Source organism: Odocoileus virginianus, chromosome 27, assembly GCF_023699985.2.
Source record: "Odocoileus virginianus isolate 20LAN1187 ecotype Illinois chromosome 27, Ovbor_1.2, whole genome shotgun sequence".
Lineage (NCBI taxonomy): Eukaryota > Metazoa > Chordata > Mammalia > Artiodactyla > Cervidae > Odocoileus > Odocoileus virginianus.
The window spans coordinates 17,384,220-17,400,520 of record NC_069700.1 but is presented as its reverse complement, the minus strand read 5'-3'; the positions used below and the strand labels follow the sequence as shown (position 1 = coordinate 17,400,520).

General features: G+C 39.2%; 1 protein-coding gene and 1 long non-coding RNA gene across 8 annotated transcripts in view; one reads left to right on the top strand and one right to left on the bottom strand.

Moving 5' to 3' along the window:
* Positions 1–5,057: 5,057 nt before the first annotated feature.
* LOC139031404 (uncharacterized) lies at positions 5,058–10,716 on the bottom strand. Its single transcript, XR_011483861.1, has 2 exons — positions 10,140–10,716; positions 5,058–5,739 (listed from the first exon to the last, which is right to left on the bottom strand). It is a non-coding gene; the product is annotated as an uncharacterized lncRNA (long non-coding RNA).
* SLC17A1 (solute carrier family 17 member 1) overlaps positions 9,255–16,301 on the top strand; it is a 217,157-nt gene continuing 210,110 nt past the window's right edge. For 6 of the 7 annotated variants that reach the window (XM_070456250.1, XM_070456253.1, XM_020886626.2 and 3 more), the window contains exons 1-2: positions 9,361–9,487; positions 10,740–10,824. In XM_070456250.1, the coding sequence (XP_070312351.1) occupies positions 10,791–10,824 (34 nt within the window). In that variant the 5' untranslated portion in view covers positions 9,361–9,487; positions 10,740–10,790. Of the gene's footprint in view, positions 9,320–9,360; positions 9,488–10,739; positions 10,825–16,301 lie in introns of those variants that run through there. The other variant, XM_020886627.2, reaches the window with a different exon arrangement.

Below are 16,301 nucleotides of genomic sequence, written 5' to 3'. Positions count from 1 at the left end.
GCCGACACCATCTTAACTCAGAGGCAACTAGTCAGTGCCATCGAGTTCCCTAGTTGACCACAGAAGGACTGTTGCCAACTGTTGGTCGGGACAATAATTCACTTTTGCCCTCATCATAGGATCTTCCCCAGTGAACTACATTATAACAACATGGCCCTGAGACTGGCGGGTAAGTCCCCGTGGTTTGGATTTGCAGCCTTATGGGGAAGAGAATTAGAAAGGGACTTACAGATTTCACCTGTCTCCTCCTCCTGGGCCCCACCTAAAAGGACTAAGGTAACTAATCTGGGCCCCCTACTGGAGAAGGACACCATTCTACTAACCCTGAGGTCTTGTTATATGACCTCTCCAGTATTCAGCCCTCAGCTATGGGGTCTGCAGGTAGATGGGTGGTGAGGTCCTCAGGCAAGGACAGAAACCACAGACAGGGGTGGTATTATTTCAGAATGCAGGTACTGCTTGTATTTTGCTTAATGGTCATGCTCTCCCCTGTACCGCGCCTGTTAAACAACTTATGTTTCATCCTTAGTCTGAGCAGAGGGAACCTGTTCACAGACTGGGTGACAACAGTGGCCTCCCTATGAAATGAGTTGGATTGCTGGGTCTACAGGGAGATGCCAATGTGGTCCTCCTCTGGACCTTCCATGAAAAATTGACCCAATAAGGGCCTGACTCAAGTTTGCCTACCTCTTGGACTCCTAACACTCTTTAGCTGCTGTCATCTATATTGCATTTGTGGTATTTAGTTGCAGTTCACCCCTGCATACCTGACCCCAGGGATAATGTGGAAGGTAAGAGGTGGGGGAGCAGGATTGTAAGGATCGTGCAGGGTGTATAGGGGAGGGGTGTTTTGTCAGGCCACTCAAGGTGGCTGTTCTCTCGCTCTCTGTACATCTGCTCATCCCGTGCCTGCTTCAGCTACTCCCTACCCACACTACCGACCATCCTTCAAACTTGCTGCAGCCCCAGTTAATGCTTGTTCTAACTTTAGATCAGAACATTTCCATTATAATTACTTATCAAAGGGGACATGAGGAGCATGCCTCTCTGCTGGTTTCCCTGGTAACCAATGAGCCAACTTGACTCAGTCCCTCATATGAGCATGCTTTCCCCCTGCTCCTTAGGCCAGAATGGCTCCACTTTTAGTTTATTAAAGCAAAACATCGGCCCTCATGATGGTTGTTAACCTGAGGGGCTGTGAGGGATGTGCCCTAGTTGCTGGTTTCCCTGGTAACTGAGGAGCCAACCTGATATCAATTCCCTTATAAATGGTGGCCTCCTTGCCCCGCCACCCCAACCCAATTAAGACTGCTGCCACGTCCTGCCTGCCTTTCTCCCCACATGGGGTCTGTCACTTCAGGACCTGGCTTCAAACATATAGGATTCTCTATCCATTAAACCACTAATGTTTCTGTCAATGACTCTAGGCTCATTCTTCAGTCTCAAGGATGGGCAAGTACAGGGCTTGCAGGCCTGTGGGGTGCAGCCCAGCAACCAATATCTTCCAAGTGTCCCTTCCCACTTCATTACATGAGTTTCAAGCAGAACTATCTTGAGCACTATGTCTTAAAGAGATTCTGGTAAAACTGCCACTTTAGTTTTTAACTGCAGACCCCTCTCTCCTCATGAAGTCTGAAGGGCTGAACCATACTCACTTTTACTCTCTCAATAACTGCCTCTATTTACTATGTCATTGTTACTGAATCAGCATTATTGAGATTGTGTGCCTGCCTCCATCATTCCTTTTTTTTTTTTTTTTTTTTTCTGATTTTCCTCGTTACCAGGGGATCTTTAGTCACTTATGAAGAGATTCCTGGTGAGAATTACTCCATTGGATTTCTCCATAAACCAAGTATATTTTGATTTTACTATTATTAACAGAAACAGGTTCATCCTGAGACAATCCCTACCTTAGCTATATGTGTGCTAAAAAATCAATGTAGAGGTTCTTTCCCATGAAAAAGAAATCTTCAACTACAGGCAGTAACTGCAATACACATCCTCCATTTGCCTTACTAGAATGCATACTAGTTTGAGGTGAGCTTTCGTTTCCAGTACCTGGCACCTATTTGCCTTACTAGAGAGCTGCCCTCAGGTTATAGGAGCCTGTTTTGCCTACCAACAGGAACATGCCTGAGAATTTATGTCCTCCGGGGACAAGAGGCCAATAATTCATTGCCACAGAGATATAAATACTCCAGCTTCCTTGCTCCTACTCTGAGACAAATACACTGTCTTCCAAACTTCCTAAGAATTGATCTGAAACTTACTTGATATCCCTTCTAGATCTTCTCTTCTCTGACAGTTTTTTCTTGGGAATGTATCCTAATAGATCATTTTCATAGGAATCACTTTAAGATCTGATTCTAGAGAATTTGATCCAAGACAACTGTTTCTACAAGGGAACCTAGGAGACAGTCTCAGGATAGACTTCTGGAGTTGAATCACTCAAGTCAGATGACACAAGGACACATTTGATGTTAGTAAGGGTAGCAGTAGTAGACTTGGCCTACTGTAACAGCAGGAGAACATCGGGATGGGAAGTGAGATACAGATGAAAGGGCATGCACTGGCTTAGTCAATACTTGTAGTCTTGAGCGATATGGAGAAATAGCAATTATAACAACTTCGAGGTTGGCTGTGTGTTGGTCAGAACCACTGAGGGACTCAAATGGGAGAATCATATCAGCATGATATGGAAGATCCCCTGGAGGAGACCTTGGCAACCACTCTAGTATTCTTGCCTGGAGAATCCCCACAGACAGAGGAGCCTGGTGGGCTATAGTCCATGGGGTTGCAAAGAGTTGGACATGACTGAGCGACTAAGAACATGGTATAAAAGTCAGAAAACCTCCCTGGCAGCACATAGATATTACAGTCTCCAACAGAGGGAAGATATACTCTGAAGACTAGATTCTATTGTTAGATTAACAAAAACACAAGACTGTTTAAAGGCACAAAAACTCTCTTATGCTAATATCACATTTTAGATAAACCTGAAACTTATTTGCTCTGCTATGGGCAGATAGCAGCCTCTCTGAAGACTGTTCAAGTTCTATTCTCTTCTTCTCTAATACCCAACAAATAATAAACCTAACATGAGACAAATAACTAGGTTAGACCTTAATGTGTCTGACCTGGAATAGTTCTGGTCCCGCTAAGGGAGGGAAGGGATTATTCACCAACAAAATATCAGGGATCAGGAGAGTGTGCCTGAAATATGGGACCAGGGTTTTGGGGCAGAATGTAAAGCTGGATAAGGGAGACTTTGACAATATGGGGATACAATGGTATGACTCAAGACTTAATGTTATATAAGCCTAAATGGAACACCTGAAATGGTCCACTATTGGCAAATTAGCAATTCAAAAGCAATACTGCATGGCAGGTGGAATAGCAGAGAGTGATGCCATTTTAAAAGGTTTACAGGATACTAGGATGATGGCCTCTACCATGTTCCCATTCAGTTCACCATTACATGGCCCCAGCAAAAACGGATTGTAACAGAAGCTGAAGAATTACCAAAGACTTAATCCAATGACAGCAGCTGCGGCTAAGTCGCTTCAGTCGTGTCCGACTCTGTGCAACCCCACAGACGGCAGTCCACCAGGCTCCCCCGTCCCTGGGATTCTCCAGGCAAAAACACTGGAGTGGATTGCCATTTCCTTCTCCAATACATGAAAGTGAGAAGTGAAAGTGAAGTCACTCAGTCGTGTCTGACTCCTAGCGACCCCAAGGACTGCAGCCCACCAGGCTCCTCCATCCATGGGATTGTCAAGGCAAGAGTACTGGAGTGGGGCGCCATTGCCTTCTCCAAATCCAATGACAGTGGGTGCTAAATCGCTTCAGTTTTATCTGACTCTTTGTGACCCTGTGGATTGTAGCTTGACAGATTCCTCTGTCCATGGGATTTCCCAGGCAAAAATACTGGAGTGGGTTGTCATTTTCTTCTCCAAGGGATCTTCCTGGCTCAGGGATCAAACCTGCATCTCCTGCACTGGCAGGTGGGTTCTTTACCACTAGTGTCACCTGAGAAGTCCACTTAATACAATGGTAGTCTTAATTGCATATGTTTTGCCAGATGGCATATCGTTAATAGAACTGTATTTTCAGCATGTATAGAAGTCCTAGTTCCCAGAAAAGAGGAATACTTCCAGGAATGGGCTCAGTAAGGGTTCCAAAATGCCTAAAACTATGAGTGCTGACTTGTCATGTTGGAATCCTCTTGCTGGTAGACCCAAGAGCCAAAGAAAGGAGTCACCAGACTGGCCAGAGTAATTAACCCTGATCATTATGAGATGGTTGGCTGCTACTAAATAAAAGGGACAGGGACAAGTATGTCCAGAGCTTGGGAAATCCCATGCCCTTTTTAACTATGAATAGGTAATTACAGCAACTATATTAGACACGCTAGTAAAGTAATGCTTAAAATTCTCCAAGCCAGGCTTCAGCAATATGTGAACCATGAACTTCCAGCTGTCCAAGCTGGTTTTAGAAAAGGCAGAGGAACCAGAGATCAAATTGCCAACATCCACTGGATCATTGAAAAAGTGAGAGAGTTCCAGCAAAACACCTATTTCTGCTTTATTGACTATCCCAAAGCCTTTGACTGTGTGGATCACAATAAACTGTGGAAAATTCTGAAAGAGATGGGAATACCAGACCACCTGACCTGCCTCTTGAGAAACCTGTATGCAGGTCAGGAAGCAACAATTAGAACTGGATATGGGACAACAGACTGGTTCCAAATAGGAAAAAGAGTACATCAAGGCTGTATATTGTCACCCTACTTATTTAACTTATATGCAGAGTACATCATGAGAAAAGCTGGGCTGGAAGAAGCACAAGCTGGAATCAAGATTGCAAGGAGAAGTAGCAATAATCTCAGATAAGAAGATGACACCACCCTTATGGCAGAAAGTAAAGAAGAAGTAAAGAGCCTTTTGATGAAAGTGAAAGAGGAAAGTGAAAAAGTTGGCTTAAAGTTCAACATTCAGAAAACAAAGATCATGGCAACCAGTCCCTTATCTTCATGGCAAATAGATGGGGAAACAGTGGAAACAGTGGCTGACTTTATTTTTCTGGGCTCCAAAATCACTGCAGATGGTGATTGCAGCCATGAAATTAAAAGATGCTTACTCCTTGGAAGGAAAGTTATGACCAATCTAGACAGCATATTAATGAGCAGAGACATTTCTTTGCCAACAAAATCCATCTAGTCAAGGCTATGGTTTTTCCAGTGGTTATATATGGATGTGAGAGTTGGATTGTGAAGAAAGCTGAGCGCAGAACAATTGATGCTTTTGAACTGTGGTGTTGGAGAAGACTCTTGAGAGTCCCTTGGACTGCAAGATCAGTCCTGGTGTTCATTGGAAGGACTGATGTTGAAGCTGAAACTCCAATACTTTGGCCAGCTGATGCGAAGAGCTGACTCATTTGAAAAGACCCTGATGCTGGGAAAGATTGAGGTCAGGAGGAGAAGGGGATGACAGAGGATGAGCTGGTTGGATGGCATCACCGACTCGATGGACATGGGTTTGGGTGGACTCCAGGAGTTGGTGATGGACAGGGAGGCCTGGCGTGCTGCAGTTCATGTGATCGCAAAGAGTCAGATATGACTGAACGATTGAACTGAACATTAGACAGAGTTATGGCATCAAACCTCCAGAGATGAATCACTGGGTCACTGTACTCTGCAAGCAATCCAAAGCAACAAAAGGACTGGCGAAGAGAGGAGACCTGTAAGGGGTGGATGAAGGAAGATCGTGAATATCAGTTAAGTCTTTGGGACTGATTGCAGCTGCGGGTGTGTAAATGTTTCATTAATCTTTTCTTCCTAAAGAATCAGTGCTATGAACTTCATTGAAAAGAGAATGGAACTGGACAGTGTGAAGAATAGCAAGCTGTCAGTGCTCTGCCCATATCTTCTGGGGTCTTTTACATTTTGGGGCATGAATACCAATGCCCCTTGTGCTTTCACTGGCAATAGCTAGCACACCCATCACTTGGTTTGAGGGCTGTCCTTGGGCTGCTGGAACCTACTTGACCTATACTCACTGAAAGAAGTGCCTGGGGACTCAGGACCTCCTGGAGGCAGCCCTTGGCCAGTGATAGATAAATGCTGGCATATAAATACTCCAACTTCTTTAGCTTTGGTTAGAAAAACTCTGAGGTATGGCTTAAGTTATGCCCATTGCTCCCTTGAAGAATTAACCCCAAATTACCTTCCTTCAGATTTAGGTTGTTATCACACCCTTGTTTGCACGCCTTTGTTTTTCTCCCTACTTCCCTACTGTCATTATTGTTTTTCTGAAAATACTACCTATTAAATCACTTTTACAGGAATCTTGATCTCAAGGTCTGCTTCTAAAAGAGGCAAAAACATTTATTTGAGTAATAATGTCAGTGTTATTTTGATGTTAATATGATTATATTACAATAAAGCAAGAAAAGTAATTAAGAACCAAGGTGTTCAACATAAGGGGAAAATGCAAGAGTATAAAATTTAACTTTTTAAAAAATTGCTCTAATATTCAGTTTCAATTGGAAATATTAGAATTTGTTTTTTTTCTAAAAAATATTTTTTCTGAGTTCTTCCACTGAAATAGCCTAGATGCACCCCAGTGCCCAGTATGTGGTCTCTTAATATTGTTTTCTTCTGAAAGGAACCAGCACTCCTTCAGAAAGTCCAGATCTGGGAACAGAAAATACATGAGAACCCTAGAAAATAGTGTGTGCTAGAAAACAAGCTATCCAAGATCACTAGGGTCATGTCATAATGACATAGGAGTCAGCTTGAAGGGACTCCTGCTGGCCAAAGAAGAGATAATTTGAGCATCAAGATAGAGTAAGGACTGTGATTCCATGAGGTCATTTTACTTGGTCATCTTTAATAAGGCATTGAATTATTACTCTGAAAAGTTTTAAGTATTTATCCTGGCTTTCCTATTAAATCTGTATTTCAGGGTAACCAAATACTTGACTAGGTGAATTTCCTATTTTGTAGAAAATTGCAGCTCATAAATGAAGGCACACTAGTATTCTAAAGTTCACCATTTTGCAATTTATAATGAAATAACAATTCTAGGTAACATTTAACAACCACTAAAAACCACAGGTGAAAGGTTGATGAGTACTTTGTTAGTGGATAAGTCAAGCTGAGAATACCTGAACCCACTGGTCAGTCTTACTAAAAGTGAGACAGCCTGCTGTGGTGAAAGCATCAGACACCCCTACAAAGTACTCTTCTCCTGAATCTAACCAACTCTACGTACCCAGAGTTTTCAGGATGTAAGGGGATAAAGAAATATATCAAATGACATAGGATGCAATTAGTCAAATCAATTATGAGAATAATTCTGCAAATGACTCTTTTGTTGTACTGTTTTAAATAACAGCAAATAGAAAATGCAGGTGGGTGGAAGGATTGTTATGAAATTAGACCTGAGAGCCATAGCAATTAAGTGTCATGTGGATCTTGTTTGGATCCTCATTTGAATAGAGTATAAATGAATAACTTTGAAGCAATTAGGAAAATTTTCATGATATTCGATGATATTAAGCAGTTATTGCTTATTAGATGTGATGATGGTATGTTATGTTTTCCCAAGTCCTAATGAACTATATAGCCATGCTGTACTTTTTGTTGGAGAAATGACATGATATAATACAGAAAACCACTGCTGGGTATGGTATATGGAAAGTCAAATGGCCAAATATTGAAAATTGTGGAAACTGGTTAATGGGTCTATGGTTATATTAGATTGATCTACTTTTTTTCCTATGTGTTTGAAATTTTACATAATAAAATGTTAAACTTTAAAACTCAATAAGGAAAACACTGAATCCAGATGTAGAATCCAGAAGCAATTTCAAAGGGTATCACAAAGCAGTATAAAGCTTTGGGGTCAGCAAACAGAATGATGGTTCCCTCCTGGGTAATCAGTACCTAGAACTGGGGATATTGACACCAGATGGGAAGGTTGTTTGCTTAAAACATGGACCTTAAACAACTTTTGACCTTGAACTTTCAGTCAATAAATGGGCCCCTATCCCAGAAAATATCAGAAATTGACAGCCTTTGTGTCAGATAGGACAAATAGTAAAAACATCCTGAAAGAGTCAGATAAAAATTAGCACAACCTGCACTTTAGAAAAAGAAAAAAAATCCAGGTGAATATGACAAGGTATCAAAGACTCTTGGGCAAATGAGTTAAAGTTTTCAACATTTTTTAAAAAATATTTTTATTGGAGTATAGTTGACTTACAATGTTGTATGAGTTTCAGGTGTACAGAAAAGTGAATCAGTTTTATATATATACACATACATACATATATATATATATACACACATATAAATTACAAGTTGTATATATAGCCACTCTTTTAAAATTCTTTTCCCATATAGGCCATTACAGAGTATTGAGTTCCCTATGCTACACAATAGGTCCTTATTAGTTATATATTTTATATATAGTAGTATGTATATGTCAATCGCAATTTTCCAATTTATCTCTCCCCCACTTACCCTCTGGTACCCATAAGTTTGTTTTCTATATCTGTGACTCTACTTCTGTTTCAACATTTCCTTAGATAGAAAATAACCTGATCATGTTATAGAGCATCTTCTATGTGCCAAACATATATTAAGCACATTAAAAGCATAATAAATTTTTAAATGCTTCAGTATGTAGGAAATTATGGTGCAAAATTTTTGATTTCAGGGCTTTGATGTCCCTATCTACTCAGTAGCTTGTCTTCAAAAAGTTCCAGTACTTGCTCCCAAGTACTGCTGTAGACAGGAGGCTGAACCAGGAGAACTTAGTCATTGCAGGAGAAGCCACGAGGAAATTCACAGTCCTCAGTGAACACAGCTCAGTAAAATGCCCCTCCCTCTGAGTAGCTTGAATATCAAACAGATGTTACCTTTGGAAGAGTTGAGGGGGGATGGGGAGAGGAAACAGGAGGGGCGAAGGGAAAGGAGGGGAGATGGAAGGATGGAAAGAAGGGAGGGAAGGAAGATGGGCCAGAAAGCCAGTAGGACATTTATAAAGCATTTAGAAACCCATAGCATGCCTGTCAAAACAGCGGTGTAGACATGGAGCCATCCTCAATAGAAAAATCCTGGAAACTCTTATGGGACAGGCAGGTTCTGCCTCCTGGTAGAGAAGGAGCCTGGGGGGCGGGGCAGCTAAGCTGGTTGTGGGGTGGGCGTCTGTCTATTAAAGTCATGAAATGACTGGCAGATTTCTAGGAGGTTTCTAGTCCATTGGATGATTTTAAGACTCCCTCCCCTCCCCTGAAGATTCAAGGCAAGAATGTAAGTGAAGTTAAAAATTAAATTTTCAACTTTGACCTAGGGAGATCAAAGGATATGGTGAAGGATTTAAGTGGCTGAAATTAGCACATCCAGAAATTCAATATTTTTTCAATTTGAGAGGAAAGTCTTCACAGGGCAAAAAGGAATTGCTTTTCTGTCCTAAATCAGGTTAGTAACTAAATGCTTTTATGTTATTCATTAAGTGAAGTTTAGAACTAATTCCCCAGAAGGATTAATAAGGAGGGCTTCTATGAGAGATTTTATCAAAGCTATTTAGCAATTTGGGGAAATTTGGACGGGGGAGTTGGAAAAAATATCTCTTTTTATAGATTTTTCACAAGGGAAAGAAAAAAACATTCCTAGGGATGAGTTTGAGGTGGATAGTTAATGTCAATAGACAAGGAAAGAGAAGTGTGTATTGTGTGGTGTTTAATGCTTGTGTATGTGTGAGTGGCGTGGACAGTGTGCTTGTGACGGTGGTGGTGTGTGTGTGTATACTGAAATAAACGGCAGCCCCAGATGTCCCAGTGGGTAATAATGGTGGTTGACAAGACTGCTCATTTATATATACTTTGCAAACCCAGCCTTAGAAATTTTAAGTATTTTTTGAGCATCTGATGTCATACATGCTAATATAGACAAAACTCTTTGATTCACCCACTTTGTCGAGCTTCCCACCAACAAATGCAGACCTGGCAGGAGGGGTCATTTTGTCCAGGGTAGTGGGGAGAATGATTTACCTCTCCTTGTAAAAGCATTTTTAAAAAACAAATCGTTTAGCTCTATGAAGATATAAGAAAAACAAAGAACTGTATGTTACCTTTAATTCCTTTTCTGACATCCTTCCTTTCTTTTTGTACATCCAAGTTTGTTGTTTAGTTGCTAAGTCAAGTCTGGTTCTTCTGTGACCTCATGGGCTGTCCTTGGTATTTCCCAGGCAAGAATACTGGAATGGGTTGCCATTTCCTTGTCTGGGGGGTCTTCCTGACCCAGGAATGGAACCTGAGGCTTCTGCCTCATCGCCTGCATTGTAGGCAAGTTCTTTACGACGAGCTACCTTCAGTAATATGCTTCTGTCTGAAAAGCTTCCCTTCACATTCCTACAGGGTAGATTTCCTGGCAATAAATTCTCTCAATTTTGTTTGACAGTCTTTCTCCTTCACTTGTGAGGGATATCTTCACTGGATATAGAATTATGACTTGGCAGGATGTCTTGTTTGCTTTTTAGAGTTTTCAGGTTTTCTGTGTATTTTTGGAATCAACAAAAATATCGTAAAAGTGAAATGTCAAAACAATGGGTACTGGTATGACAAAGCAAGTTTCCCTTGGATTAATGTTTTAAAGCAGAGAGAGGTGCTAGGTGGATTTTAACCAGTTCTTCCCTCTGTAATGCTGACATCAGTGTGTTTTGCACTTGCAGGAGATAGAAAACAAACCCTTCAGCAAGAAGAAAAGCAACCATAACACCATTATGCAAGTGGATAACCAGGTCTCTCCAGGGAAAGGTAGAAATTATTCTCTATCACATAGGCTTCCTTCTCCTTAAACAGGACACCATTGATTCCATGTGAAAAGATTTTGTCCATAAACATATGGACTAAAATGTAAAGGGTCTTAGAAATGTTCAGGAAAGGAGGTCGGGGGAAAATATCCCTGCAATGATTTTCCATTAGAAAAACCCTAAATAAAATAACCCATGTACCAAGATTATTCACACTGTTATTTTGATTCTTATACACCTGTCAGTTTATCACTTGGTGGAGAATGTTAGAAAGAGAGGGGACTATTTTGGTTCTACCTCAAGGAGACAGAGACAGATACATGGATGGAAGTGAGGCAGGATGAATGTTCTTGAGTCACTGTACCCTTCAACATCAACAGCTGGAATATTTACAGGATAGTTTTTAGATTGTTTATCTCAAGCAGGGCAGGGGAAAAACAATATGGAATTACTGCTATCAGATTAGAGTTATATCCACACTATGGGGGACAAAAATCCTAGAAAAGAGGGAGGGCAACAAATTGCATATTTTTTCAATTTATATAAATGTTAGTGGCCTATTAAATTTTATATTTCTTCTTGTGTCAGTTTTGATAGTTAATTATTTTGGTATTTTCATATTGTTCCTTTGTATTCAAATTATCTAGTCTAGTGTCTGTGTGCTCAGATGTGTCCAACTCTTTGTGACCCTGTGGACTATAGCCCACCAGGCTCCTCTATCCATGGAATTTTAATTATATGTGAACATATAAAAGATATAAGCATATATATGTATATAAAATTGATTTCTCCCTTTATGTTTAACATTTACTTCTTTTTAGGATCTTTAGGTTCATCCATTGTTCATTTTCCAAGTCTTTGAGTTCTCTTTTTTAATAAATATGTTCTGAGGTGTAGAATTTACTCTTTCCAGAGATTGACGTGTAGTATCTTACTGTTACTCAGTCCCAGGCACTTACTGTTACTCAGTCCCAGGCATTTTAGAACACTCCTTGTGATTTCCCTTTTTGTGTGTGATTTCTTCTTTTGAGTTTCAGATTTTTTGTTCTTTGTTTTTATTGACATGTAGTTGATTTACAATGTTATGCTAATTTCTGCTGTATAGCAAAGTGACTGTTAAACACACATATACATTTTTTTAATATTCCTTTTTAAACTCCTATGATTCCTTTTCAAATTCAAGACTTATTTAGAAGTAATTCATATTCTTTCTGGAGCAATGTAGAAGAGAAAAAAATGAACAAAACTTGGAAGGGTACCCTTAATTGACCATGACAAGCCCTATTCCACACATGGTGAGGATAGCTTCCCCTTTGCCCTCTAGAGGCTTTTTTTTCTCCTCTAGGAATTTTCCCACTGTTTCCTTCAGATTTTTGGGTCTACTTATTTCCCTTTTGCTTTTGAGAATTTTTAAAAGAATGAGGTTGTTCAGAAAGCTTTGGAGCAAGTCATCTCAGTGTGCATGTATACATGTGTGGTTTGAAATGTTTTGCAGATGACCCAAGGCCAGTGAGTTTCAAGGCAAAGGAAGGGCTGGGTAATGATTAAATTTCTGAGGCATTTTTTTCTTCCTTTTGCTCAGTCTCAAGGTTCAAACAGGGCAAAAATTTTTGCCTCCTGGAAAAGGTTAGGAGGCAATGGATTTTTCCCCTCACTGACTCAGCAAGTCTTTGGCATCTAAACATTTAAGGAAAGGGTCACTTCCTAGACTCTTCCACTGCCAGGGCATTGGTATCTGATTCCTGTTGCCCCATTTTCTGGGAGGCAGAAAGCACCCTGAGTTCAAATGTCTTCAGGGAAAAATGTGCCTTCAATGATCTGCCTATGCCTTGAGGACTCTGTCTTCACAAAAGCAATTGGCCTGAGTATCTCATCTTTCCTGCCAGATCATTCACACTTTCAATGAACTGTTAACTTTAATTAAATTTTTATCTAATATTCTTATCTGTTTAGAAAGGGAGATCTGTCAAGAAACTAATTTTCCAGGTACTAATGTTACTTTTTTCACTGAACAATGTATCTAAATGGAATCCTACAGTTGTACAGAAAGAGCTTCCTCATCATTTTTTAGAGTTGCATATGAATGTGGTATGACTATATTATAGTTTATTTAACTAGATAATTTATTGGATAAGGTAACTAGATAATTTAGATAAATTTATCTAATTTATTTAGTTAGATAATTGCTGATTTATCTAATTTAAAATCTACTGTTTCAAACAATTCTTCAAAAATGTACAATGTTACAAATTTCAATTCAGTGGGATTACTAAAAAAAAAACTTGTGTAACTAAATAGACTCAAATATGTAAAGCAAAATTAACACTATTTTTAAAAGGTACAAAAATCCTAATAAAACATTATCAAAACATAATTTTTTAAAAAAAGTATTTTAACCTCACCATACTGTCTACTGAAATTTAAATTACTCATTTGATGGGAAACTTAAGGACTTGGATGGGGATAGCATCAGGTGCAGGCTATGCTACCAGTGAATGTTAAATTGACATTCTCCTTTACCCAAACATTGAGTTTTTAATCAAATGCAAGGTGGATTTCTTTGAAGTTTAAACTAAACCAAATATGATCTAAATAGGTAGGGAAATGACTAATCACAGGTTCTAAATCTATCTAGAGTCACCGCAAGTGATACAAAGCTCACAATGAAAGGATTAAAATTTTTTCCTTGACAGTTTTTAGCCATGTAAAAGATTCACACATCTTAAGAACAAAGAACCGCTGAAAAAATGTGCAAAAAAACAACAACAAGAACTGAACTCTCAAATATTCCTTATGAACTCACCTAAAGACTATCTGCGAGTTTGACTATATGCCTTTAGACCAGGTTGAACTTCCAAAGTCATGCTAAACCTTTATGCAGAACTGTGCCTTTTGGAGTAAATAATCCCATTAAAAAAAAAAAAAGAAAAATTAACAAGTGATCAGAATGAAATTTTTATACAACAATGTAACTAAGGCCATATACGTTCTAATAAGCACTATTATCAACACAAAGCACATGCAAAGAAATTCCATTCATTTGAAAACAAATACTGATAACAATTGTACCAGTATTTGTTTTCGAAAAAAAATATTAGAATCCAAACTAGCCAATCAACCAGAAATGAAAACATTTTGTAAAAGTAACAATGTCATAATACAACTTATAGAGTAATACTATATGATACTGATTCAAAGATAGAAAAAAAAAATCTATAATTTGCACATTCACTACAAGAAACCCCTAATTAGGTAAATGAATATTGATGACAAGATTAACATTTTTGCTACTACCTGGATAACCAAATACAAGGATTAATCGGAACTCAGACGACCAGGGCCACAAGACTTATTCCAATGCCTCGGCAAATTCAACCTTGTAGCGAACTTAAACCCCTCTGATTTGCCAAAAATGACTTTTTTTACAAACCCCACATTTCTCCCTTTTGAAATGGAATGTTGTCTTCATTTTCTTCATGGCTTGTCCAACAATTACTTTTGGAATGCATCGATATGTGTCATATTGTCTCTACAATTTCATGAATGTTTGACTGGGATATCTGTATACCATGGCTTTTTTAAATTTTTTTGTTTTAATTTTAAATTTGAGCTGCACTGAGAGGGATTTAGACCTTAAGAGGAACCTTGTGGGTGAGGCATGATTTTGGCATAAGGCCAAAATGTCATCTCTTGGCCAACACTATCTTACTTTTCTAGATAAAGATTTTCGGTGTACATATACCATCCTCCAGTTATTTAAGCAAATGCCAAGGTAGGTGCTGCTTGAAGGGATGTTGCAGATCTAAGCATGGTCCATAATCAGCTGATCTTAAATCCAGGTAGGACTGATCTATCACAGGAGTTCTTTAAATCTGGATCTAGAGGTCAGAGAGCCGCTAGAGAGATTCAAAGCACAAGAGGGATTTAACAGAAGAGATTCTTCCTTGCTGGTTTTGGGGATAGAGGGGGCCATGTGACAAGCAGCATAATGCACAGCATCTTAAAACTGAAAGTAACTCTTAGCTGACAGCAGGGAAATGGCAACAAAAGTACAACAACCACAGAAAACTGAACTCTTCTAATAGTTCCTTCCAGGGAACCTCCACCTAAGAACTCATCCTGCCTGATCGTTTGATTTTGACCTTTGAGACCAGGATTGAAAAATCCAACCACATCATGCTAAAACTTATAACCTGCAGAATTGTGAACCTTTTATTAAAAGGGTGCCATTTTAAGTCATTAAGTTTGTGAAAATTTTTTAACATAGCAATAGAAACAAATACACTTCATAAAGCATATCTACAACAGAACCTCCAACAAACATTATCCAAAATGTACAAACATTAGAATCACTCTGTGTAAATCAGGAACAATGGCATAAAACCAGAACTACTTGATAACAATCAGTAATACACTCGTGGTTCTGATGCAATGATACCATGAAGTTAAAGACCGAAAGGATAGGAAAAGAGGAGATAAAATCATAATTTGCACATTCCGTACATAGAAAACCTCTCCAAATTAGGAGATGAATTTTCAGAAACAAGATTAACTTTTGGCTAGCTACCTGGATATAACATCAATAATTAAAAGTGATAATTAATTTCTTGGACCTTCCCTGACTGACCAGTGGCTAAGACTCCAAGCTTCCAATGCCTGGGGTGCAAATTCAATCCCTGATGGGGGAACTAACCCCCTGCTGCATGGTTGCCAAAAAATTATTTCTTTATACTAACCACAGACAATTTAAAACCTCCACTGGGTTGTAATAATGGAGGTTCCATCTTCTTTTCTTTCAGGCTTGCCAACAAATGTGCTTTTGGATCTATGCCAATCTGATATGTGATCATAGTTTCTCTACACAATTTTTTTTGATGTATGTGACTGGGGCATTATTCTGCCTACTACACATGCTTTTTTTTTTTTTTTGTATTTTTAAATTTTTATCTGCACTGCAGGGCATGCGGGATCTTAGTTTCACACAGGAGAGATGGAACCCACAACCCCTGTGGTGCAGGCACTGATCTTAACCACTGGACCACCCGGGAAGTCCAAAAATGTCCACATCCTTGCCAACACTCATTTCTTACCTTTTCTGATAAAAGTCATTTTAACAGGTGTAAGATGCTATCCTGTTATGGTTTTGATTTGCATTTCCCTAATGATGAGTGATGCTGAACATCTTTTCATGTACCTCCTAACCACATGCATGTCTTCTTTGGAAAAATGTCTCTTCAGTTCTGCCCATTTCTTAATCAGAGTTTTTTGTTTTTGCTTTTTAAAAAAATTTTTTCCTGTTAAATTGTGTGGGTTCTTTTTACTCTGCTCAATGTTATGTGGCAGCATGGATGGGAAGAGAGTTTGAGGGAGAGTTGATACACGTATTTGTGCGGCTGAGTCCTTTTGCTGTCCACCTGAAACTGTCACACTGTTGGTTAATTGGCTATATCCCAAGACAGAATAAAAACAAAATTGGGTTCT